Source organism: Nanorana parkeri, unplaced genomic scaffold (assembly GCF_000935625.1).
Source record: "Nanorana parkeri isolate BGI_ZX_2015 unplaced genomic scaffold, ASM93562v1 scaffold293, whole genome shotgun sequence".
NCBI lineage: Eukaryota > Metazoa > Chordata > Amphibia > Anura > Dicroglossidae > Nanorana > Nanorana parkeri.
In genome coordinates, this window is record NW_017306561.1 from 1110988 (window position 1) to 1136262 (window position 25275).

General features: G+C 40.1%; 1 protein-coding gene across 1 annotated transcript in view; it reads left to right on the forward strand.

The window, feature by feature from the left end:
* Window positions 1–25275, forward strand: part of LOC108787942 (CTP synthase 2) — a 138028-nt gene that overhangs the window by 76431 nt on the left and 36322 nt on the right. The window contains exons 15-16 of the mRNA XM_018557640.1: window positions 16823–16919; window positions 18094–18149. Of these exons, the coding sequence (XP_018413142.1) occupies window positions 16823–16919; window positions 18094–18149 (153 nt within the window). The remainder of the gene's footprint in view (window positions 1–16822; window positions 16920–18093; window positions 18150–25275) is intronic.

Below are 25275 nucleotides of genomic sequence, written 5' to 3' on the forward strand. Positions count from 1 at the left end.
AATGTATTTAACTATTTGTTATATCATTAATCAATATTGATGTATTAGTTATTTAATATGAATTATTTAATTAAATGTTTATTATTTAATGGACATGTCATACTCATTCTTTCTACATAGCTCTCATCCCTGGCATATGTCATAGAAAGAACTTGTGCAGGAAGGAAACCATTACCAAGAAGACTTCTCTCCTGATCTCCTTTCACCAGATGCTTTTGACTGGGGGAATCCGGTTGGCTGCAAGCTTGAATCCACGTCGTGACGCGTGGATTCATGCGTGTGAGCCGATTGGCTAGAGATTACATTTTTCATCTCGCCTAGCTGAGCACGGGAGAGGATATTGCTAGAAAGGAAGGGGGTCTCAGGCACTCCAGTATGCTAATTAATACACCTTTATTGATGCATGCTCAGTATCACAAAATATGATGTTATGGGGCCACGCAGGGCACCCTTCATTAGGCAAAACAGTTTGTATTCTTGACTGGCTAGAGAGTAAATATTGTGGGGGGGATTTATCAAAACAGCAACATCTTGAAAAGTCGCCCATCAAAACCAATCAGCTTTTCTCTTCAGTTTGTTCAGCTAAGCTTTAAAAATGAAAAACTGAGAAGCTAATTGTTTATTATAGGCTACTGCTCTAGATTCTGTCTGCTCCAGCTTTGATAAATTCCCCTCCGAGCCTTTTGCGGGAATATTTTTTTTAAAGAAACTTTGTGCGAGTGACAGAGTTACTTTAATCATTGCATTTTAGGGAAATGTTGGTATGTTTGAGAATTTGTATGATTCATCATTGTGTTAATGTATCTGGCCTTGTGGTTTATTTCCTGTATTGCTATGATGCTGTCAAGAATTGTTAGTATAGTTAATAAAGTCTATAGTAACAATACAATAACAACAGGAAAAAAATTAAAATGACATAACAATTGTCGCCACGAAAAGTAAAGAGGAAATATATTCTCTTATCTACAGTGCTGTTCAGAGAACATTGTTCTGTTTACATGAGTTCCAACAGGGCTTAGAAACTAATCTCCGTATCATAGTCATAAACACACAGTCTGCTCAGTCTGTGTGGCAGCCACTTAAAGCGTATCTAAACCCAAATATAAAAATGTAATATATTGAAGCTTTCAGTTTTTTTCCCCCTTTATTTTCACCTGGTGATGTGGCTAGTAACTCACTTCCTGTATTAGGGTGGCTCCACTGGAGGAGCAAAGGAGCCACCCTTGGACGGTAGCATTGTCACCCTGTGGGGAGGATAGTGTTATATGTTTCTTTTTGGGATAAAGGTCTTACATAAATGTATAAAAGCTGACCATTGTAAACACCCCTGTTAGTGTTAAATGGTTTGACTCGACCCTCTATCTGCCACTATTACGGGACAGCTTGGAATGGTAAAGGAAGCTAAACTATAACAAACTCACTGGTAAAATTATAAGAAAATAGAAAGAAAATGAAAGCAGTCACCGCAGCTAAGGGCTGGTAAGCTGCAATATATTACATTTTTGCTTTTGGGTTTAGAAATGCTTATAGATACGTAGGGCTATAAAATAAATGTTTCTCCTCTACTTTAACCACCATGAACTGCATGATGATGTTAAAGCTGAATTCCAGGAAACCACCAAATACATATTTGAAACACATATATGGTAACTGCTATATCTGCCGAAAGGACTTATAAATCAGTTCATCCAGTCTTGTGATCCAGGTACCCCTGCCAGTCAGGTTCAGGGCCTTCACTGTAGCAGCATCTCAGGTTTGTCAATCTTGCCCTCATCTGCTAATTGGAAAGTGACACAGCCTGGAACACAGTCTCTCAGCGACAGGTGCGGAAAAATCTAGGACATTTGGCAAGCATGTGTTTGCAATTATGATGATGAAGGGGATGGGTGAACTATAGGAGGTTCTTTCAGGGGTGTGGAATTCGTATCGCCCGACGCCCGGGACCATGTAGTTCCGGGCGCCGGGCAAGTTGTTTGGTCACTATTTTAGCCCTGCTACGGACAAGTAGCAGGGCTGGGTTTTTTTTCTTAAACGAGCGCCGAGAGCGGCGCTGCGAGCAGGGGGCGTGGAGCGCCGAGAGCGGGGGGCGTGGAAAAATAGGTACATCTACCTTTTTTCAGCGATTGCCACGCAGATGTAACCCGATACATGCGGATGCAACCGCTGTATGCAACCGCACACGATCGCACGTCCTGGGAATCCCCAAGTCTGCACCAACCCTAAAGGGTAAATTCACTTTCCCAAGTAATTTGGGAAAATGGAATTACCCGCACAAATCTCCCTTCCACTATACTTATCTTTCGGCAAACGGTCCTTCCCGTCCACCAGTACGGGTGTACTATCTGTACCTGTTCCATGTATTGTGAATTCCGCTCGCAAATTGCAAGCACTCGTTGGTCAACGCGGTCACCTGACGGCACTGACCAATGAGAAGTGCTTCTTAGCACTACTAAATACGGTTTTGGTTAAAATTATTTTTTTGTATCAGGACAAGTAGATTGTCATGAGGGACAAGTAGATTCGGCCCCCGCTTTAGTCCTTGGACAAGTAGTTTTTCTAAAATTTCCACACCCCTGTTCTTTGTACTATACACACTACATGACTATTATGTCTACCAATTGTATGGTCCTTTTAATTGATGCACCAATAATTATTCATTCTTTTTCAGCAGCTTATATGGTCATGTGACTATTCTGGTCACTTTAAAGACATAGTTTTTTTTTACACAGTTTTGTAATACAGTAAATTGGAATGTTGGCACCGGCTTTTGTTAGGCAATCCCACACATATTTAGTATGAAATATATTTGCAAGAAACCATCAGGGCTGCAACCAATTTATCAATTAATCGATACTGAGAATAGTTGTCAACTATTCTCATTATTGATTAGTTGGTTGGATCCCCTAGCTCTCTCCTTCATGCTGGGAGGAGTGCACAGCAAGCAGTGGGCAGGTGCAATAGCCAGCCTGCTATTGGCTATTGCAATTTGAAATGGCCAATAGCAGGCTGGCTGTTGCACCAGCCCACTGCCTGCTGTATGTACATTCAGCTGCCTTCTGCGGAATCTTGCCACTGGCTGCTGTCATTCCCTGGCTGAAGCTATTCAAGTGGCCATGTGCTTACAATACAGTTATTTTTTTTGAAAAGTTTGGAAAAGGTCATTTTTTTTTGCAGCCTCACAAATTCTGCTGCGGGAAATGCATTGCAGTGCCATTCATTTCAAAGGCACCCCAAACGCACCTCCCACCCACATTGTGATCGCCCGTACTGGAACACACGGTACCGCCATGCAAAAAATTGTGCGTGCAGTTTTATTCTGCATTTGTAACATTGCATTTGTGTATTTTATTTTAAATTCAGGATGGTATTCATTTAATTTTTTTTTAATCGATTAATCGAAAAACAATTACTGGCCAACTAATCAATTATGAAAATAATCATTAGTTGCATCCCTCGTCATCTCTTACACCTTGTCAAATAATATATTAAATTTCTTCTTCAGTAACTCTTTGAGAATTGGAAGGAGCTCTGAAATGGCTTTTCATCAGTTAGAAGATGTATGAGATAAGATATTGCTTCATTTTATCTTGCAGGAACTGCATGCACTATAAACATTGAGTGGAATAGAAATGTTTTGTGTGCTTATTACTTATTGATTATCCGGCCGACTTAGGAGTATACTATGTCACTGGTATGTCACCTATAGATACATAGTTGAAACTTACTCAGATGTGTCCAATTTTCTGCCTCTTCCTTCTCTATATTGAAAAGTCCAACTGAAGCAAATCATTCTCTGTCAGAGCTGATTTCCTCCATTAAAATCTGTCAGAGTGCAGGTCCAGAGTGCACAGAACATTGACATGTGGTAGGTAAGCTTAATTCCACCTTATTACAGTCTAGTCGCAGAAAAAAGAGGCAATATTCAAGCAGGTGTTTTGGTCACTGCATGTAAAATGTATTTTTCTCATTTACACTGGAGTCAGAGGCTGCCATTTTTACAGGCTGCAATTATATCTGCAGAGAGTCTCCGTTCTGCTTCCTGAAACATGCTGACCTGTGCCTGATACCGTTTGAAGCCTCAGCATCTCCTTCCCCAACACCTGTGCCCATGATATGATTCATAGCTGCAGATAGGAGAGCCTGATACCATTTGTGCTACCCCCAGCACAGTTTCAAATTTCAGCTAGTGTACAGAGAAAAGTGGGAATGTAAAGCTCAACTCTAGGCAGGAAGCTAAGTACAAACTTGAAGGACACACAAGTGACCTGTTTTAACTCCCAGCGGATGTGTTATTCTGTCAAACAGTCCTGTTATTTTACACATTCTACCAGAACGCATGACCTGTTGGTGACTTCACTTTTCTCCACTGTAATTAAACTAGTATTAAATGCTTAAACATTTTTCCAATAATTATTTCAGATTAAACAAATATACATTACCCAGCAAAACATTTATTTACATTTTTGGCCAATCACTTATAGTCACCATGCTTCTGAACAGCTCCTTCTCTCTCAGCTCCTTCTCTCTCAGCTCCTTCTCTCTCAGCTCCACTTCCCTGAACCACCTGTCCAATACAAGTTAACAAGGGACTAAGCAGTATCCAGCAGCTGTCTATCTACTAACTTAGAGAAGAAAGGAGCAGAAAGCAGGGCAATGGCTTGCCTTACTGTGTGTTTGTGGAGACACACACAGCTTACTATAGCACACAAGGGTGTTTCCATAGGACCCTGGAAGGGCAAGGAGACACTCTAAAACAGGATATCAGAGCCAGTGCTCAGAGGACCGTCTGATTCTAAAAGAAAATAAAACTTTTGAACATAAAGAAGCAGCATCCATTGTAAGTGATTTAGGTACTTTAAGTAATACAGCTTGGTCATTGAGTTGCTCTCAGCTTGCTGATTGGCTGTGAAGGACATCAGAATTCTGATGAGGTCATCATTTTACTCTCTTCCTTTACGCAAGCTGCCAGTGCTAGATTGACAGCACTGTTTAATGCACAGAGCCTGATTAGCTTGCATTGATGACTTGCCATGCCAGTCTACAAATTACAGGAAGCTAGCTTTGATGATTTTTGTATAAATACAACCTTTTTTTCTGGGGTTCAGCATTAACTTTGAGCAGGATTGTAGCTAGCGGTGCACATTGCATAGCATGATCACATGTACTGTAAGTGTATGGCCGTACGTTTTTGCATTAATTATCAGTCTGCACAGGGGATGACAGCTAAGTTATCAGAAGCACATCCAGGGATAATATGTGGAGGCATCTAATTTCTCTTGTGCAGGTAGAAGAGGTGCAGCTGCTTGAAGTCAATCATAAAAGAAAAAGGGCAAAATAAGGAAAGCTGTTCTTTGAAGCTGAACTCCAGGATACAAAATGTTCATTCAAATATATTCCTCTATAGCCACAAGGGTTATAAATCCACCTCATGTGCACCGAATGCCTTTGTATAACCAGATATTACCTTGTAAACATCATCATTGTGCTGTACATAGCCTGTGTAGAGAGCAGAACTGTGGGAAACCCAGCAGGTCCAACCACTACATACTAGAAAACTACAGGAGGGGCAGAGGCAATACCAGTCACCCTGCACAAGGAGAGAGCAGCAATGACTGGTCTTTATTACTTGAAGCTCTTGCACAGAGGCAGAGTATTACACTGATTTACTCCACAGATCTGGAAAAAAAATACACAAAGAACACCAAGATTCAAGTAGGAATATGGATGCGTCTTATATTTAGATAATATTTGCTAATGCCAGAATTCAGCTTTAGGGTGGGTTCACACCTAGGCATACCGAATATGCGCGTTTGCAGCGCGGTAAAAATCCGCACGCCAAACGGGCATTTCCGAGGGCTATCTGGCTGTATCCTAATGGATACGCGCGGCAAATACGCCCCAAAGAAGCTCCTGTACTTCTTTGGGTGTAGGGCATTTTGCAGCGCGTTCTACACGCTGTAAAACGTCCAGGTGGGAACCATGCCCATAGGCAATAATCATTGGTTTTCACATGTTGAGCCTTTTACAGCGCATAGGAACGCGCTGTAAAACGCCCAGGTGTGAACCAGGCCTTAAGGTTACCTAAATTCAGTGAGAGATTGTCATATAATACAAATTATTTTTGTCTAACTGCAGACAGATTAATACAGAAAGGGGCCTTAGGCTAGTTTGCACCTTTGGCCTTCCCAGCTGGCATTGATCAGGATTTTAATAGGCACAGAGAAGTTGCTCTGTCTTCACTGTCTGTACTGTCATGGCCCCATCACAAACCAAGTGATGACTATGTCCAGTTATGCTATCCCCCTGGTGTACTGCATAAGCATTAAGGTGGTTGTAACTGGACCCCCTGAATATTCACCGGGCCCTAGGTCTGCCAAGGTTGCCTTGTAGATGATCTGGCGCTGGGTGTAACCAACTGAAAATCATGCAGTGAATGTGCCAAAGACAATTACTGTGATAAACATCAGGATATCAGAAGAGAAACCATAAGAAAAGATCTAACAAGGTGGAATTTTGTATGCTATTTCCACTGAACTGGAACTAGCATACAGCCAGTGAAGTCCAAACTCCTGAATAGCATACTTGTTCCATCTTATTGACTCCAAAGTATTATAACCAGAGCATCAGTATGGCAACCAGCCAGCAACGTTTTTTGAGAAGGCAAGGGCATCAACGGCACAGTCTCCTTCAACTTGCTGTTTAAAAGTTGTTGAATATAACACCTTTAAAGTGTAGGCTATTTTTTGCTTTTTAGTTTTGGAAAGAGTGGAGAATGGTTAGACCCAGTCTCCAGTAAATTCAGTCAAGAACTGACTGGGGAAGAGGGTTACCAAACTTTGTAGAGTCTAAATTGTTTATTGATAAATGATCAACAAGATAAAAAAAGCTAACACATTCCAGGGGTCCTTTCTGGGAAAAACATCATTAACCTGTGTCTATGAATGGATTAGTAACTACTCTTTGTATGAGTTACTGTTCCATTCACGGAAGCTGGTTCATAATGTTATACTTAAATCCGAGTCCAGTTTTTCCTGAAAATAATTTTAACTATTCAAGCATTTTTTAAGCACTGAAGGGGGAGTAGAGTAGACCTCTGAAATCTGTTGGCTTTTTTTAAAAATCATTTTGATCTTTTATCAATAAACAATTAATTCGGACTCTACAAAGTTTTTTGATGCCCTCGATGATTCTTGATTGAATTTACTGGAGATCCCTCCTCTTGTTTGGGAGTTTCTCTTCTTTGTGGGAGCAGCCTCATCAAGGCCTCCAAGTTTTGCAAAGGAGAAACGATATCCCCAATGTGGATTACTGAGAACAAGAATACTTAGGGCCCATACACATTTCTAAGTTTCTATTGGTGTCTGTGTCCCCATTGGGGAGATTCACTTCTTTATTTGTACTTCTGGATAGTCTGAACTCTTGTTCTCAATGTGCAGGCCAGACCAGTAACTACAAGGAAGTACATTAAAGCTGTTCTCTGGGCACATTTTCTAGAAATACAATTAAACCACTTCCCCAGATTTATCATCCGTCCATTACTTTTTCTGCCCTAAATCATCAGGAGATGCTTCCTGCCAACTGTGCTTAAGGCAGCATTTTCTGTTAAGGAGAATGGTCACTCTAGCCGGATATCTGTTTACTGGGTGACTGGTCTTTTAAATTCTCCCACACTAGCTCTGCACGGGGCGCCCATGTAACTCAGACTCCTCCTCCCTGTTCTACCGGAAGACACGGTTCTAAAAGCTGGGTGTCAAAATCAATAAGACTTCACAGCAGATTGTCTTCTAAGAGCGAGGTAAGTATAGAAAATAAATGGTGTTCTAGAGAGATTGGAGGAGGTTCCAAAAAAATGGAAGACTTGCCAAGAGTTGGGTCGGGAACAGGATAACAGCCTTGGAGTTTGCACTTAGAAGTTGCAGCCCCTGTAAAGGAACCTTGTTCAGAGGGAAATACAAGAGCAGCCATTGGTGACCTCCTTCTAAATATACAAGTTGTCTGGCTGTCTCCAGCCTGTGTTCCCCGGGTCACTGATCTGGACCAAGCATGCAGCTAATAAACTCAGAGGAAAGTTAAAACTGCAGATCTGAATGCCTAATCTAGCTTGTTGATTCAGAAACTACTGCCTTTAGATCAACATAACAGCAGGTTAGCTAACTTTTCAAAAAGAAGAGTTCAGCATTGGCAGCCTATGTATTTTCCCATTACAGGTTTTCCTTTAAAGCACTATTTTTGTTGATTTTTTTCTATTTTAAATTCAGTTATCTGTTTTGAAACTTTGTATTCTTCTTTTGTAGCAATTTCCTGAAACCTTTTGGCCCTTCTGTCTCTCATCCATAACACATCCTGTCCCCAAGTTTTGGTGTTTGATAGCCTATTTTTATGTCAGAACATTGTGCTTTTCTTATCTTGTCAGTGTGACGCTTTGCATTTGCTGCTTCACTGTAAAGAGTTCAGACGGCAAGTAGCAATTTTGATATGTTGCTGACTACAGAGCTAATGTTTTACAGTTTCGTTTACTTAAATCCATGCCAGGAATAAACTGATAAAATTGCAGCTAATTAAGTGGATTTAATCATGCAGGGCCAGTAGCACTAAAATGATGTAATCCATGCATGTTACAAATATAAAACAGCAGACCAATACACAATTAGGTCAAATTATTTAGGCATTACTTGTAATCACCCAGGTGCCAGTCTGATGATAAAAAAATAGAAACAGAAGAGTGAGAGTAAGAGTGAGAGTAAAAGGGGAACCGCCATTTCTGAGCTCCCTTAAATATACTAGTTGCCTGGCTGTCTCCAATCTCACTACTTTAAGTAATTGACCAGGACGAAACATAGAGCAAGCAAAGTCAGAATTTATAATTTGCATACTTGTTCTCGGTCAGTGACATAGAAAGAATGGAATTCTTTAGATCACCACGATAGACAGTAGATCAACAATGGCAGCTTACATATTTTCTCAATACATGTTTCCTTGAGGCCCCATTTACACCAAAATCGTAAGGCAACGGACCCTCTAATTTCTGTGCGATCCCATCCATTGTGTTGCGATTTTTTGTTTTTTTTTCTTCTTTTTTTTGGTTAAGCTTTATGTGAAGTGACCTGTCCGGAGTGGACATCACTAAAGCTTGCGTTGCGTTGCATTGTGTTAGCACGTGTATTTTGCAACATTGCGCTGAAAAAAGTAGAGCGTGCTCTAGTTTTTTTTCAGCGCAATGGACAGCATAGCAGTGCAACGCATCGGCGTGAACTGCCCTATTCATACCAATTCATTTTTCATTGCCCTTGTGTTACCATCTGTTGAAAAACAGATCATAATGCGGTGTGAATGGGGCCAAAATGGTTTACTCCAGTTAGACATGAACACTTTGTACAAACTGACACAGCAGAGACGCCCTATCTGCTGATTTTTTTTGCACTGAAGCCTGCAGAGCATTGCATCCATGATCGGTGTGTCAAGGGTGCAATGTTCAGGCTTTTGCAGTATATTCCCACAACCTCTGGTCTGTACGGAGGTGAAGACCTGCTAGTATGGGGCTGGAGGAATTGTGGCTGCACTACAGATTTAAGAAGGACAAGGGATGTTCAGTGCACCCTTCATAGTCCCTTTGCTGCAGTGGCAGATGGGACTTTTAGTAAATTGGTATACTAGTATATACTAGTATATATAATATACCAGTATAATATATATAATCATTATTTCAAATCATTTCCATATGCTACTGTCAGCAGCACTCTACAATCCAGGTAAGAGGATGCAGTTTCAGTTTTGGGGATGGCATATATGCCAAAGCTTCATGTTACACCCTAAATATGGGACAAGTCAAAATGTTTTAAAGCTTTTTTAAATTCTGATGAAATCACTTACAATGGATGATTGATGTTTAAAAGTGTTAGCTTCCTGCAGAATCAGCTAGTCCCATGAGCACTGGCCCTGATATCTTGTTTTAGGGTGGCTCCTTTCCTTGCAGGGTCTTATGGAGCCACCCATGGAGCTGTGTGTGTCTCCGCAAATACACATCTCTTTGTAATATCCCCTTTGCACACCATACCGTAATACCCCAGAATCCAACAGGTGCTGGAACAACTAGTCGATGGCGCCATAGTATACAATCTAGAAGATATGTTGTCCACACACCATTCTGCTTCGGAATATAATTTTTATTCTTATTTCTTTAGCATGACATGTGAATGCAACATTTTGGAACCTCACAGGACCCCTTCGTCAGGCAAAGTGTCAATGATCAAGTGCTATACATGTCTAAGCACAAAGCACTTTTGATCATTGACAATGTGCCTGATGAAGGGGTTCTGTGAGGCTCTGAAATGTTGCATTCACATGGCATGCTAAAGAAATAAGAATAAAAATGATATTCAGAAGCAGAATGGTGTGCGGACAACATATCTTCTAGATTCCAAAAACACACAGTCACAGCAAGAGAAGACCCCTGCTTCCCACTCCTCCTTACTCCCTTCTTCATATTAACAGAGGGACAGCTGCTTGAGCATGTTCTTTCCCTTATGATTTTGTACTGGACAGGAAGTTCAGGGAAGCTGAACTGAAAGCGTTGAAGCCAGCTGCTTGGAAACATGATGACTGTCTCTGGCCAGCAAAGTATTTCTTAATTTGCTTGACCATGTATGTTTTTTTGATCTGGATTCATTATTGAAAAAACTTTGAGAGTTTATCACTAGTTTTTATTTTCATTCTAATATATACATCGCCCCCACATGGCTGAATGTTAGCTGAATCCTTATTAATTCCCGTATTATCATTTTTAAATTGGTCCAAATCTGAGCCAGTGACAATGCAGGCCAGTGTGTTCCTGGTTCCAGCACCACCTTCTCATTAGGGGAGATGGAGCAACCAGCATTATTATGGTCAAGAGAGATTTGTGTGGTGAGTTAGCACTTTGTTCACGAGCAAGCACTGCAATCAAAGAAGATAGGGTTTCAAGTCACTGAGCATCAACACATGTGTTAAAGAAGAACTACAGGAAAACAATGTATTAACCCTTGCAGTGGGGCTACCCCTGCACTGCAAGGGTTACATTCTCGTTTGTGTCTAGGTTAAAAAAAAAGTTATACTCACCCCATGCTCTGAGCCGGCTTGTTCTCAGACCGGTACTTCCAGTGTCTCTCCCTCTCCTCTGCAGCGGTCTAAGGTACAGTAAATCATCACGTCTATACGTTGTGTATAGACATGAGGACACTGAGGAAGATTCCAATGTGTTGCAGAGTAGGAGGCAGGCTGAAGGGACCTTTGTGACAGCTGGCCAGCTAAGAGCTTCAGGCGAGTATAACCTTGTTATTTTTGTCCCTAAACACCAACGAGCACTTAACCCCTGCAGTGCAGGTTTCCTGGAGATCTTCTTTAAATGACAACTGTCATTTAAAATGTGCAGAACCCTTATATAAATAACTTGGTTTACAAAATATAAACAGGTTGAAATAGTTTTTCTGCATTGGCTGGTGCTCTGTGCAGAAAATGCTTTTCATACTGTATATCCTGCCACTAATTCTATTGCAGTCTCACTGACATAGACTGGATCAAATGCAAATGCAGCAATGTTATAGTTGGTTCCAGCTCTTGTTGCTGTCATTTTCGCTGACAAATATTATAGCTAAACTCCATCCTTCCATTTAGTGGTGCACAGTTGTACAGGCTCCTTTCCTGCACTGAAATTGCTTACTCTGATTTCACTGCACCATGTGAGCCCCTCACTGGGAACACTTTTCTTGCCAGCCTGACTGTTCCTTGCCCCTCATTTATGTTCATCAGGACTGAGTTCTTTTAATCAAAGAGGCTCAGCATCACACGTGAGCATTAACAAAGCTTCCTGTTTTCAGGAAGCTACTAATAGCACCCTGCCAGCCCCAACTATATTTCTGCGTTATATAGAGAATCACAGAGACCCAGCAATGTTGTCACTGGGTCTAAAATGAGGCATGTAATGAAAACAGAATGGTGTTATTTAATAATTGTATTGGCATGTTGATGAGGAGGGAAAGCAAAATATATGCAGCATAAACTTCAGCTTTAATAAAGGCGGGTAAAATAGAAATAAAAAACAATGAATATACTAAACACCATAATTACATGTAGTAACTAAAAATGATTATCAGAAAACCATATTTGTTGTTACAGTAGCTCTTTAAGAAAACTATGTTGAGAACCAATTGGCATTGTAAATTATGCAGTTTGATACACTACCGCAAGACACCCGTGAACTTGAAAATTATTTTTAAGGCAAGAAAATATTTAGCAAATGCAAAAAATTTAAAGAATAACTGACCATATAGTCAGAATAATGTTCTGCATGTATGTGATATCTGTACAGTCATATCTGTCCCTTGGTAACTGTGGGCCAGCGCTCAGGGAACCATGAGCTTTTTTACTTCAGAATTTTCTTGGCAATTTTGCAAGGCAGGTCTTTACTCCCCACCCCCCTCCCATTGATACAAGGTTTGGACCAATATGCAGACTGTGACACTCAATCTGTACAGACATACTAGAGCCAAATTAGGCAGGAGCCACTTCACCTACCAGCATGACCTTGAAATGTGGGAGGAAACGCACACAAACCGCATCCTGGAGATTCAAACCCCACTACTGCAAGGCATAAGTGCTAACCTATGCCACTGAGCCACTGTGCTGCCCAATATTCTGCATACTAAACAGCAAACTAAATCATAATATATTACAAATTCTACAAAAATATAATTTAACTCTATGAGAAGCAGATGGCACTTGCAGCTTTGCAGTCTCACAGGAGAGGGAAAAGTAAATAAATTAAAGATCGGACATCAAATATGTACAGGGGGTTAGGAAGGAATCTCAGTTGATTTATTTTGTATATAATTGCCCTTTTTTTGAAAACAAAAGTTATAAATCCCATAAGATGTCACATCTTCCTTGGAACAGAAAAGAAGCATCTAGGGCATTTTAATTGACAAGTGATCCATAAAAGTGGTACAGCCTGCCAGCACAGTTCAAGCAGAATGATATACAGCTCTTATCTGAGAGTTTTGCAGTTTACATGGCTGGAGATGTGTTTAATCCTTGCAGTGCTTAAGATGTGACATAAATGGGACTTTGTAGAATACTTGAGCACCAAAGTAATTCTAGCGAAATGTGTTGCTTTCGCAAATACCTATGGATCTTTTCTTGTCTTTGATTCCAAACAACAGCCCGGTAAATTTGCAGTTATTTGTGTTTCTGCAGAGATCTGAGAATGAAAAAAAAAATGTTCACATGAAATTGCAAATATATTAGTAAAAGAACATGAGATGTAAAGCTTAAAGCGGATCTTTACACTCAAAAATCAATATCTACCAATGCATCCCTCTATGTTTGATGATTAATAATAACATAAACATGTCAGGTGTAAAATTCAGTGATTTTGAAATACTTACACATGCAGAGCATTCACTTCCTGCTTTAAAAGTGCAAATTACTTCAGTTTGCCAAAGCAATGCATGCTAGGATTGCCTTGTCACCAGTGGAGCATTGCTGGGAAATCTCATCTCAGTGAAAGGCATTTTCCTCCCCTGAGATGATGCGCATGGTCAGATGTCTAGTGACGTGTGCCAGATTTTCAGAATGTTATAGGAAAGTTCGTAATCTGCCCTTAGTAAACATGGCCACTGTCAGAAGACTAGGGAAGAAAAGAGAAATAAGGTATGCAAAGCAAACAAACACGGCAATTATCTATAAGTATGTGTTTGTAGATTGTCATTACTAAACATTTCTAAAGGTGTGTTTGTTGTTATTTTAAAGATTTGGGTAAAGGCTTTAACACCAACCATAATTTAACTACACACGTAAGTCAATGACACTTTCTCATATAGGCATCTCTGTACTATTTCTTATTTTAAGCAAGTCTAATTGGCTGTCATTGCCAGCCTTCCCTCTCTCATGCTGAGAACTGCTGTGCACTGGAGTACAACAAGCTGATTTAAAGTCCAACTCCACTCAAAATCTATTTCCCTACCATCCCTCTATCCCACCTCACTCTAACCTATCCCGACAAGTGTTTTTTTCTTACTTTTGAAGCAAATTATACATACCTGAGTCCCCCCATCCAGGTACCTTGCTGATGCTGTTTCTTCTGGTGGGGACTGCTAGTCCAGTGCCACACGGTAACTCTTACCAGTTAGTCCCCTTGACTGCCCTTTGGGTAGTCTGTAGTCCTCTGGATCCTGAGGACACCTCCAATGGACAGCCAAGATGATTTGTCAGTGTCACAAGAGCAGTGAAATGGACACCTGGAAGAATGACCCCTGCAGGAAGTAAACGGAGAAGGACGCAGCGTTGGAAGATCATGTGATTGCGACTTAAAGTAGAAAAAAATGGGACTAAGACTTCAGCACTGGGAACACATAGCACCCTGGGCGCCTGCATGTCAGGTCCCTTCCTAGGTTTCTTTTACTTTGGGTGCTCAGAAGGGCCTTACTTGTGTGGCAATGTATGGGAAACCTGGCCCCACCCCTTTGATCTCCTAAGCGTTATTATTGGCCACTAAGGCTCCCTATCAAAATAATAGGTCAGTTGAGAGGCTTAGTACTCTTCCTAATTTATCATTTGGAGGTAGGGGGAAGGAAATGCCACACCGAGCTGTGAGCAGCTGTTTCCGATGTCCCGCCCAGCTCACCGATGTTACTGGTTGGCAGGAGCTCAGTGGGATGTGAGCCAGAGGGTCCCACTCAGCTCCTGGCAGCTGATGACATCAGTGAGCTTGGCGGAAAGTTGCACAGAATGTCACAGGTTGGTAAGAGCTCTTAGCATCCTGGGACGCTGTGGCCGCCCCCACCGAAAAAAGGACTATTTGGGCAAATATGGAACAGAAGTATGATATACTCACTTAACATTAGAACTAGGATATCACATAATGCAAAATACACAACATTATAGAGATCTTTGCTTAATTCAGTTTAAGAAGCTGCCACCAGACAGGCAGTGAGAATACATATTTATGAGTCTCCTGGGATATGAGACACAAAGTGGTCTTGAGGTTTTAGCTTACATTAACATAGCTTTTGAAACAATTGTGTACAAATAGGCAATTTTTCTTGCGGACACAGTTCCCAAATTATTTCCTTTTTTCTGCAAAGTTTGCTTTATGTATCCAGGAGTTTGGTCCATGACGGTCTGCAATATAGGTTTTTTGTTTTGGACATGTTCCGTAATGGAGCAAATTGTGTTGCTCCAAGGCACCATCAGAACTGCAGTAAATGAAACTGCACATAAATTGCTCAAATATCGTCACCTCTGAGCATTTGTTTGTTGTTGTTGTCATCATTGCAATCTGAATTTGTCCAGTCCTAATCCTTAGTATTCATCATGAACTCATGATAGCAGCAGACCCAAAAATCATCCCTGTTGGTGGGAGCAGATCTTAGCAGGGGAGATTTGAAGGTATGACATTGGAGAAGCGTAACTTCTTTTAATTTCAACTCTACTATACTATAAATACATATGCAGATTAGGTTGTAGACCATCAGCTACACTACAATTTTACCAAATGGAAAAAATAAATATTTTGCAAAACAATTGCATTCTTTTATTCTGGCCAGCCACCTTTTTATAGCAGTTACTGGACCTATCTTAAATGAAGTACTGAGTTGCCTCCATATCAGTAGTCATTGGTTCACCTATGCAGAGCTGTCAGATCAAGAGACAAGCTAACCAGGAGGAACTTGCACCTAGAGCTGATTTGGGGATAAAAGTAATTCTTACTTTTGAATATATCTTAATCCTTTCTTGAGGTAAGTTTTAAATGATATGTCAGTTGTGGGAAAAATGCTGAAGGGAGGAATCGTTTGCTGTTGAGTTTTGAAGTCTGCTCTCCTATCATGGCCATCATTCATCTTATGATAAGTTAGACTCCAGCATGTAACCATACACATGAACGTTAAAGTAATACTGCCTTGAATGTAAATGCTGTGACAAAAATATGAAAGTTGCAATTGTTGACCGCTATTTAAAGGTGCAGGAACCAGAGTTGCCCATTCTTGATCCTGGCTTTCCTCCTCAGTGAGTTAGTGACATTAAAGTGACCCTGTCATAAGAGACATGTGGGGGCTGCCATTGCTGGCCTACTTGTAAACATGCTTGTTGCCTTGCTGTGTCTGGCATCAATACTTTGTGAGTCACAGACCCAAAACAAACATGCCATATATTAATGTCAGAGAAGTGTCAGAATCTATTATCTCTATACTAGTTCCAGGTCAATAATTCAGAATGCATTGACAACAACAATACATCAGCATGATGATAACTAGGTAACTAGCATTTCCTTAAGGAATGGCCAGCAATGGCAGCCTCCATGATTCTTCTATGACCGTTTTAAATTTTCAATGGACAGCTACACTGCTCCTGTTTTGAGCCTCCTAAGCTAACTTAACCCCCCCCTCCCAACACAGTGCATAAATACCTCTCCATGACGGTGGCAGCCTTCTGTGGTATTTACATGCTCAGTGCACAAATCTCCTCTGATGCTGCCATCTCCTGTGCACTAACTCCTAACTAGACTTTATTGGAGCTGTACTCCTACAGCATAGATGCCAGGAATATGACCCACTTCAAGTCAATAAGAAGTTATTGTCCAAACAGCAATGGAATATATTTTTAGATTGAGCATCGTGGAGAGGTAAGTAAGTACAGGGGTAGTTTTAGCTTATATTATTAAGGGTGTGCTGGGTTTTATCTGATATATCTAAAATAATATCAAACCTCTGTTGTTTTCTAGGAATGTTAGGATAAGGCATTTGTACATATTTTCTAGTACATAAAAACATATTTGTTTGACTCTTTTTAGATCATTGATATGCCTGAACACAACCCAGGTGACATGGGTGGAACAATGCGACTGGGGAAGAGAAAGACTGTTTTTACAGCCTCTGATTCCGTCCTAAGTATGTACCCATTTTATCCAAATATGATATGATTTTGTTACAGCCCAACTCAAGCCAAAACCATTTTTTAAACTTTTAACTGATATACAAGTTGCCCCTTGACAATCATGGTTACTGAGATTGGCAATATGCTGTAATTTAGACAGCTGTAAAGGAGAAAATTTGGCTACAAAGGAGATACATCTGAATTAGGAGAAGGAAACCTTAAAGCAGAACTTCACGCAACAGCCATATACACAGCTGAAATACATACTGTATACGGCAGATGTTTTACCTGATGAAATTGGGAAAGAGTAGAACCCCTGGTAAATTTTAATTGCCGTCTGTGTGCCCGTTGAGAATATTCACCTTCTATGTTTGTCTTGGTGACCATTGTTAGGGCCTGTTGGGCTTGTGTCTATGCCATCAGTTTGACACACTTCTAAGGGCTCACTCCCATGAATACAAATACAGGCGTATGGACATACAGCAGAAATGCTGGTACAATAGCTGTGGCTTGAATGCATCATAAATACAGGTGTATTTTCCTCTGTATACCAATGTGTCTGTGTTTGCGTTTGTGGGAATGCACCATAAGATCATTCACAATTCACTGACAAGTTCTTTTGACCTGCAGGTGATCCCTTTTTGACCTGCTTTAAGCCAGTTTTGCATTTCCATAGAAGTTTTCAATTTCCATAGTGATGCAATACCCTGTTGAAGCACACAAATGACCATCGACACAGACCCTTACCGAGTCAAAAAGTGAAGGGAAATCCTAAATGTTACAGTTGTCACCTGAACGGGAATTAATGGTAAATCTTCCAGTAGGGACACTTGTACTGGTGACAGATATCTAAGAGAGATTTTCCGTCACTTTGCAGGGATTTTATCTCACCTCCTGTTGTATCTCTAGGACCGGAAGTGAAGGAAAATCTCTCCAACATAACACAGAAAGCAGAAAATAAACTGACATGGGTGCTAACCCTTCCCTTCTCTATCCAAAACCAAAAAGAAAAGTTTTTGTTGGACATACATTTAGCATATTGTGAAAAAGTTTGATCTAGTACAGTGTTCACAGGGGTGAGAAGGATCTTTTCAAAATCATTTAATCTGAAACTTAAAATCTGCATTAGACTATATTGTGCATAGTTGTTTAAACTGATTCATTTACAATATTCCTTTCTATTTTTAGAGAAACTCTACAATAATGCAGAGTTAATAGAAGAGCGTCATAGGCACCGGTATGAGGCAAGTATTCCTAAAAGGCAGATTTTATTGAGGCTTTATTTATGCAAATGAAGAACAATGAAAATAATAATTAACTACCTCCGGGCCGGCCGTAGTAAAAAAACGGCCGGCCAGGAGCTCTCTCGATCTGAGCGGGCGTCTAATGAAAGTCAGCAGTGTTATGAAATTCCTTTTGAAATTTCCTATAAAATTCCCAGCAAAATCGAATCTGTCCTATATAAAACATTTCCAGGGTCCCTTTCTGCCTCAGTTACGGGATATTGTTTCTTCTTTTTGTGAATGTATTATACTTTACTTTTTTTTAGATAAACAATGCAAAGAGGTCAACTTCATACTAATTTTATCAGGATGTATTAATGTTTTTTTCATGTATAATTTGTATTTCTATCTGTACAGGAGAACAGACATATTTTACAATTACACATTTTGCTTCCTGTTTTGCATTGCTATGCATTAGTTGTGCTTTACTACTCCTTTTTCACACGACAAGTGTCAAAGTGGTCTTGCAGGTAACAATGTACTCCCTATGTGGATGATATCCTGACTCAGCAGCTGTTAGGCAGGAAGCAGAGTAATAGCACTGAGTATATTAGAGTTACTTTTAGAAGCTAATCTAAAATATGTTCATTAAATTCAATAACAAAGATATGAATGCAATACTGTAACAATGTGAAACTACTTCCAAAAATTATTTTACAATAAACAATGTAATTATAACCCAGAATATGGGCTTATTGAAAATACACTGTTCCTTTACTTTAACACCCAAATAAACTGCTAACTTGCTGTAGAGAAGGGCCCTTGCTCTCTATGTGGAAGCATCAGTCTTCTCCAGGGGTTTGACACACTCCTTCTGATCCCTTGGATAAGCAGGAAGCATGAGCTTTGCTGATTGCAGAACTATAGGTGTGACTTTCCTAGGGGATGTGTCAGACCGCTGCGGAGAGACCATTGATTGCACACAGAGCAAGTGTCCTTCTAACAACATGCTGGCAGGGAACAGACATTTCTACTCTTGTGGGTTTTTTTAAGAAAACAAACTGTAGGACTTTTGCCACCTTGATACACCTAAAATGTAATTGGCTGGCAGGGGGAATCTGGAGCCTGCAGGGTCATAGATGTTGCAGTGAAGATTCTGAATGTAGATCCTGAAAATACTGTGGGTGCTAGTAAAGACTGCAGGAAATGCAGAGGCTGTGTGTTGCGGAGGTCATAAGAGCAGCAAAGGTGCCATGGAGGCTGCGGGTGTAGCGAGGACTGCGATGCAGCTTTGATGCAATAGAGAATGAGGACATAGCAGAGGAACAGTGGAGGCTGTGGGGGCAGCTCTGGTGTGGCTAAGACTGAATGTTTTAGAGGTGCAGCAGGGGTGTGGGTGCGGCAGAGATGTGACACAGTCTGAGGATGTTGCCGAGATGCAGCTGCAAGTGCAGTGGGGTATGTGGATGTTGCAGAGGTGCAATGCTATTTCAGCAGGCATTGCAGGTGTAGCTGAGGCTGTAAGTGCAGCAAAGTTGCAGCAGAGACTGCAAATGCATGAGTGCAAGACTGCAGGAATTGGGCAGAGGCAAAAGGCTTTGGTAGGATTGACAGCACATCTTGCTCTAGGTTAAATAGGTAATTGAGTCTTGTGACATGTCACTTGACGCAGCTGCAACACCCCAGGTGAAACCATCTGCTGAAGATAGAGGATGTGCCAGCGTTAGATCAGGGAAGGTAAGTGACTATGACAGCAGGGATGGATTTCTGCATAGTCAACATAGGCCCTGGTGGCACACATTTAAAGACATATCATATTAATGTCAGTAAAACTCTCCCTGGTATAAAAATAGCTTCTAGACTACTTTTCTTTCTGCCAGTGTTTACTGGCTTGTACCTTTATTGTTGCTGCCATTGCATTTTTGTGGGTAGAATAGTGTGCTGTGTACCAGAACTGAACTACTAGCAGAGTAGGGTGACAGCTTGCCTTTCTCTTCTCATTGGTCCTAGGTGTGCTGACCCAGAACAAATTGTCTTTCATCCTCTTGACTCCCAGCACTGGTGTGTCTTGTGTGGCTAAGAGAGCTGATCTTGTTAGTGTGATACTAAGGCTAGGAACATAAAGAGGAACTCTAGTTCATTCAGTTAATTCAGTTAAGCTTCTTTTATATGAATATGCGTTGTTGTTTTTTTTTTTTTTTAAATCCAGTTCATCTATTGGAAATGTCCCTATTTCTTTGTCAAAATCCTAACCACAACATCAGTTACCCATGGACTTGTGATACCAGTTGCCTAAAATGGTCATCAGAAGACTTGCCCTAAACAATATGGTTCCTGCCTTTACACTGGCACCAGGATCCTGCTCACAGTTGCTTCGATCCCCATGATATAGACTTGTAAAGTCAGCAAGGGCATTAGGATCATGCATGCATTAACACCGCCCCCACTTGTCTATAGGCATCTTAACCTGTTCCTGACACATATTTGGCATCATAAAAGTGGCCATGCATTGGTAGCACTGCATATGTGGCATGTTTTTGACAGCTCCTGGTCCCAGATAAGCGATCAGGCGCGGGGGGACCAGCTGCTGATCACTGTGATAGCCAATAAAAACAATATACATTTAAGCTTTCTTGGTGGATCATCACCCCTTACTGCTAAATAGATTATACAAATCACCAGCTGATTTAAATATGCAGAAGGACTTTTCATTCAACTCTAATCTATAAACCTAAAGAATGTACTCAACTTTTCCATAACAAAAAGTATATAACTTCTTATACCTAGTTCACCCATGATTAGGGATGAGCTCATGTTCATGCTGGGTTCTATCCAAACCTGAACTTGGTAAGTTTATCATTGAATAAAATAGATTTTTGTGTATCATTATGTTATGTATACTGTGTGCACACATAGGGATACAAGCGAGTGCGTTTTTTGAAAGCTAACATTTATGTAGAATATTATTTTTTCAAGCAATCAGTGCACCTAAAGACAATAATATAGATATACAGGTATACAGTATACATACCATGTTTATAGTATCATTAGGCTTATATTTTCCCATTTATTTAGTAGAAGCCACCTTATTTGTTGCTACAGCCATAGTCTTATTTCTGCCTTTTTTATTTCAGCAGGAATAGCAGATGATATTATAAAAATAAAAAGAGATCAAAGAACATTACAAATTATTTTCTTATTTTTGAAGATAAGCTAGTGTCATGTTTTACTGCCTATGGAAAGTGCTCTTAATTATTTACAAATGTGGAGTCTTCCCCCCAGACTTGAGCAAGTATCGCATATAGAGAAGCTGACATTGCAAGTAGTGGCAGCTCCCTGTTCCCCCCAATAATTAGCTCAAATAAAAAAAGAATACAGGTTTAATAGCAATCATCCAAATAATATAAACATCTAATATTACTTGGTGAATGGTTGAGGAATTTGTATAACTCCTAATTCATGAAAAGGAATTCATTAATATTTCAGTATCCTGCCATTGATTGGAAGGCTCCCTATGCAGTATTATTTTGAAATCAGATATTCTTCACAAAAACAAAACTTAAAATAAATAAAGGAGTAAAATGCTAGACGTTTTTATCAGTCGTAAGTTCTATTTTTTTCCCCGTTAAACTCTATTTGCCACAAACGCCTGTTCTTGGAGCTACCTCTCTTTATAGCAATAGTTGGCCCGACTCCCAGCTGAGAACCAGTCTTGTAAGCTAGAGCCCAGCTTCTCCACTGCTCCTTCTCCTGATACTTCTCAGTCGGAGCAGGATGTCTGATGTTAGATCTTTGTGTTCATAGGAATTGATTGTTTCAGAGATAAGCTCGAGACAGAAGAAACAAGCTTGGAGAATCTGTAACTGCAGGTATAGAGGTCTATGGTATGCAGCCCTACTATTCAACCCTTCTGACTTGTCTTTGTTGGGCTTTAATTTTTCGAAAAGTACTGCAGTAGTAAAGGGAAATTATGTTGGACCAATTTCTTTTTTTGTGTGTCATTTATAAAGTTTTAAATTGATGTTTTATGTCTGTTTTTACTACTTTATATAAAAGTTTTGTTTTGCCAGTACACATTTAATATGGGGTGCACCCATGACCTTGGAGTCACAGCACTAGAAGCAAGCACAGCAAATGCTTTTTAGCTTTCTGTCTGATTACAATTTTGAACTTTTTGCTTGGAGGGGGAAGAGGGGGAATGAGTCACTGGAAAACATGTGAAAGGGATCCTAAAGCTCCTCCTCGTGCTTGAAAATAAGAATAAAAACTTTACATATGCAATAAATCATATTTACCTAAATACATATAAAATATAATTTCTAAAGTTGACTGCATTAAATAAATAAAATATTTAGAAAACCACTTTATCTTCTCTTTAAAATATGTGATTGGACTAGACATTCTCAAGCAGAGTCCCTGAACACTGGATACTGTCAGCTAAGGGGGGCCCAGAGATGATTACAGTAGGATAGCATAAGTAATTTTGAGCCAAACTTCACCTTTCATGAGCTGCGGTGTTTAGGTCAATAAGAAAGAATTACATACAGTACATACATTTTAGGGTATCCATTTTGCTCTCACATCATAACAGTCTTGAAAGGCTGATTGTGAAGGTTCCTCCTTTGCCATCTATCTATGACTTAAAATATCATGGATGAGGACTTGAGGTGGTATAGCACTGGACCTCGTGTAGGTCAATATTCCAATCTGGCATGGAAGATTTTTTAAAGACAGCTCTTAAGTGCAAAAAGGGCCCTGACTTGGCCCTCAGAGTAGCATCTCAAAGTTTGTAGAAGGAAAAAAGCTCAAAGATACTGTTTACACTTCATATAAAATATATGTCAAAGTAGTCATTTAAAACCATTCAAAACCCTTAAGGATTCTAAAAAGAAGATTATAAGGTCTGCTAAAGTACCTGGTTTAACCTGATACTACTTTCCAAAGTTTAATTCCAGGGTTTCAACACTTTTTTTTGGCCAGACCTTCTGTCCGGTCAGGCATCATGAAGCCCTGCCAAAGAGGGCTCTTGGAACCCCTAAAATGCATTGGCTGTTTTTCAATTGACTATTTTGACGAATAAACTTTATCTAGACTGTCAGCTACACCTTGGCACTCTCGTTAATATTTCATGTAACAGGACTTTTTACAAAAAAAGGAACAACAGACATAAGCAAGAGTAAATAGGTTTTATTCAAGCCATCTGAATCATGTGGAAACTCATAGCAAAACTGTCAGCCATTTTCAATGTTTAGCCCTCATTCACACTAGAAACGGCTGGCACGTACAGCTCCGTGCTGCGTGCTCGGCCGTGTCGGGCAGCTCCCGGGAAGGCAGATGCTGCGTGTGATTAGTACGCAGCCCCCGTCCTTCTCTATGGGACTGCGCAGCCATACGCCACCCTACGTTTACCCGCCCTGCATGTCCGTGCGGGTGAGCGTACTCGTACGCTGACAGGATGGATCCTGTCTGCATCCGAGCCAGGAAACACGCACCCGCACAGACCTGCACTAGAGGTGAGCGTAGGGGGGCGTATGGCCGCATACTCCCATAGAGAAGGACGGGGGCTGCGTACTAATCACACGCAGCATCTGCCTTCCCGGGAGCTGCCCGATACGGCTCTGCACGCAGCATGGAGTTGTACGTGCTGGCCTTTTCTAGTGTGAATGAGGCCTTGAAGTTCTGTCAAAGAGTAGGCATGGCACGGTGCATTTTCTTGGATATTTAGAAAATATGTGTCATTCTTATTAAAAAGAAAAAAAGAATATCAGTATAAAAATATAACAACTACACAAGCCATGCTTAATATCAATAAATGTTACTTTTCTATTTCATTCTGGACTATGGTTTTCTGCAACAGGTGATAAAAGTAATGGACAGGGTTGAGAATCCTCCTATGCTGCTTTTTTTTAACTAACTTGAATCCTCCTTTTTTTTAACTAACGTGAATATCTCCTTTACTAAAAACAATAATGTATTATAGGTAGACATTTTGATAATTTTTACCTGAAACCATTTTTATGTGACTTTAACTTTTTTACATACTTGCTGTTTCATATCATCAATGTATCACAGATACAGATTTGTTTGTACTACCTGTCGTGGCTGTCATTATATTAGGCATGCATTCATTCTTCCTGGTAAATAACTGGTAAAATAAAGGCCACATTGAAAGTCTGATGCTTTCAATCAGTATAATCAGACTGATAAACTTCAACCAAATGAAAGGAGCAGTAAACCACAATTATTGTGCAGTACTACTAAGCAAAAAGCAAATACCTGCCTCATAAACATATGTAATGAGAAACTATGTCTAAAAAAATGGTTTCTAAAACATTAACTTTTATTGGTTATAAGTTTGCATTACCTGATAATATCCACATATATAGCTAAAAATTTAAAAGGCAATATATTTCCTTTCAAATGCATCTGACACCTGTTCAAACAAGTTAAACAGGCCACAGCATTACAGTGTGGGCCCTAGAGGTGCCACCCCATGTCCTTTAGATGTCTGCTGCAGCACCCTGAAACCCTCCCCCGCCCACCCCCTCCAAACTCTGAACTGTTTTTATATGCAAATTTCAACCCTGACCCCATACCTCCAGTGCTTTCTCATTATCCAGTAATTCTACTAATAGGAAAGCATTGGAGGAGCAAGACAGCTCTCTAACCTTATTGGATTTCATGAGATTTTCACATATTGGCATTGGATTCTGAGAATTTGGGTACGAGCGTTCATAGGAAAAATTTCATCAGGACATTCAATAATGCTGCCAAAGACTTGTAGAATGTTGTTCAAAATTTCATTTAATTCTAAGGTTTGATTTTGGAATGAAAGGAGTTTAGAGAAATGAAAACAACCTTAATGTTAGAAGTTTGTTTGTTCAAGAAAAATGTCTCCATCTTCAATTTTTTTTCTTTAAAACTATTGTTGATTTGACCCCATTAACTATTGGAAAACTGAACAAACATTCCAAAAACTAATTTTTGCGAGCAAAATTCTACTGGTATATGGTCACTGGGATTGATTCACTAAAGGAGTAGAGCACTTTCATAATTTTCACTTATCTCAGTGGATGACTTAAGACAAAGTGAAAATTTACTTTGCAAAGAATACCAAATCATAATAAAAAATACAGCACTCACCTTC